This window comes from Limulus polyphemus, unplaced genomic scaffold, assembly GCF_000517525.1.
Source record: "Limulus polyphemus unplaced genomic scaffold, Limulus_polyphemus-2.1.2 Scaffold241, whole genome shotgun sequence".
In the NCBI taxonomy this organism is placed as follows: domain Eukaryota; kingdom Metazoa; phylum Arthropoda; class Merostomata; order Xiphosura; family Limulidae; genus Limulus; species Limulus polyphemus.
Genome location: NW_013665851.1, coordinates 347,098 through 349,446, shown reverse-complemented (window position 1 = coordinate 349,446; position 2,349 = coordinate 347,098). Strand labels below are relative to the sequence as shown.

Genomic DNA, 2,349 nt, shown 5'->3' with positions numbered 1-2,349 from the left:
GACTCTTCAATGAAGATACAAACAACTAGGTGACATAACGCGGTTATAATCTACTAAACAGTGTACATACAGCTATTTTTAAAACAAACTGAAACAGTCACAGAGAAAACAACAACAAAAATATGCTAATAAAGAAGGGCTTAGAACTTCTAGTAAAATCTGATATTTGTTTTTATACAGAATAAACTTTAAAACTTATTTGTTTGTTTCGTAGTTAAGCACAAAGCCACACAATGAACTATCTGTGCTATGCCCACCACGGGTATCGAAACCCGGTTTTTAGTGTTATAACCCTTAAGACTTACCGCTGAGCCACTGGTGCCTAACTTTAAAACTGCCTCATAGCCGTTACTTTATGGGTTATGGATATCAAACCGTTATGTTTGATAACGTACTTATTAAGGCAAAATTCGAATATATTATTTTCCACTGTAGTAGATCGTTATATTAACCGAAATGATCTTATTCGATTATTATAAAACACAGTTCACGAATCTTGATGATCAGTGATCATCGCTGTATGTATTTTGATCAAAATTTTAAGTCACTTAAAAGTAAATGTTTATATTAAGCTGGCTATTTAGATAAGTTTAAGTAAATTCGTGACCAGCAAAATGGACGCCATTTGGAATGTTGCGTCCCGAGCCATTTAAACTACAGAACAACAAGATCCTAATGTTGGTCTCGGTTGTCGTAACTTGTACCGGTATGGTAGTGATGACGCTACGAAATGTGATGAAAATGATCTGTCTTAATAATTCTAATCACACGAGTGGCTAGAAATGCCAGTTCATAGACTAACAGTAAAATGATGCAGCAAAACTACTGGATTTATTGATTTGAAATATTTTCAAAGTTTTCGAGCAAATAACGATAAATAAAATTATTTAAAAAAAACAAACTTTTTTAACGTAATAGAGAACAATTCATTTCTTATAACTCAAAGATGTTTGTTTTTAAGTAAGCACAAAGCTATACAGTGGGTTATCTGTGCTCTGCCCACCACGGGTATCGAAACACAGTCTCTAGCGTTGTAAGTCCGCAGACATACCGCTGTGCCACTGAGGGGCATAACTCAAAGAAGTTACTGAAGATGAAAAAGCAATTTTTAAATCAATTTAAAATAATTAACATAATTGTTGATACTCTAGAATTTTCCTTTCATGATGAAATTAAAACAACGTGAACATTTGAAATATGAGGATGTTGATGTTCAAACAGCATGAACCCAGCCACTGGTGGTGCAAGCCAGCACAACTCGGTGCCGGTCCAAAGCCCAGATAAATGGGAATGGTTGGCGTCAGGAAGGGCATCCGGCCGTGAAAACCCTGCCAAAACAAAAAAATTAAAAAAATGACAGTTCATTTGAATGTAGCCTCGGAAAATGCCAGGGCGTCCCCTGAATGCGACGCGCAGGGATCTCGCCTGACCCCTGTGAGAAGTGAGCGAGGGCTACCGCGTCAAGGACGGGCGCGGCCAAAGAAGTTAGTCCAAAATCTAAGAGTTGGAACGCTGAACGTAGGAAGCATGACAGGAAGGGGTAGAGAGCTGGCAGACCTGGTGGAGAGAAGAAAGGTGGGAGGTTTGTGTGTGCAGGAGACGAGGTGGAGGGGGAACAAGTCGAGGGACATTGGTGCAGGGTGTAAGCTCATCTACAGCTGAGCAAACGCCCAAGGGCGGAACGGTGTAGGAATTGTACTGGACAGTAAATGGAGGGAGGATTTGGTGAGAGTGGGAAGGAGGAGCGATAGGATAATGAGTGTGAAGTTGGGAGTTGGAAGTAAGGCTCTAAATGTGGTTTGCGCATACGCTCCACAAGTGGGATGTACTGAGGAAGAGAAGGAAGAGTTCTGGAGACATCTGGACGAAGAAATACAGTCGATATCGCAGGAGGAAAGAGTGTTTCTGCGAGGGAACTTGAATGGGCACATCGGAGCAGAAAGAGGGGTAATGCCCAGGGGACACGGTGGATGGGGTGTAGAAGAGAGAAACGGAGAAGGTGAGAGCATCATAGACTTCGCATTGGCAAACGAGATAGCAATAGTAAACACTTTCTTTAAAAAGACGCCTGACCAGTATATCACCTACAAAAGTGGAGCCAGAGAAAGTCAAATTGACTTTCTCTTGTGCAGAAGAAACCATCTTGGAGAAGTGAAAAATTGTAAGGTGATAAAGGGAGAAAGTGTTTCAGCTCAACACCGGCTTGTAGTACTAGATTGCGGAGTCAAAGGTGCCAAGAGAGGAAAACAGCGAGGAGTACCGAAAATCAAATGGTGGAAACTGGAGGAGAAACAACTAAAAGGTCAGTTTAAAGAAAGAGTGATGAATGAGATAACACCTAAGGAGAAT

At 40.9% G+C, this 2,349-nt stretch overlaps 1 protein-coding gene across 1 annotated transcript in view; it reads left to right on the top strand.

The window, feature by feature from the left end:
- The first annotated feature begins 1,755 nt into the window (after positions 1 to 1,755).
- Positions 1,756 to 2,349, top strand: part of LOC106478685 — a 3,369-nt gene continuing 2,775 nt past the window's right edge. The window contains exon 1 of the mRNA XM_013939246.1: positions 1,756 to 2,302. Within this exon, the coding sequence (XP_013794700.1) occupies positions 1,756 to 2,302 (547 nt within the window). The remainder of the gene's footprint in view (positions 2,303 to 2,349) is intronic.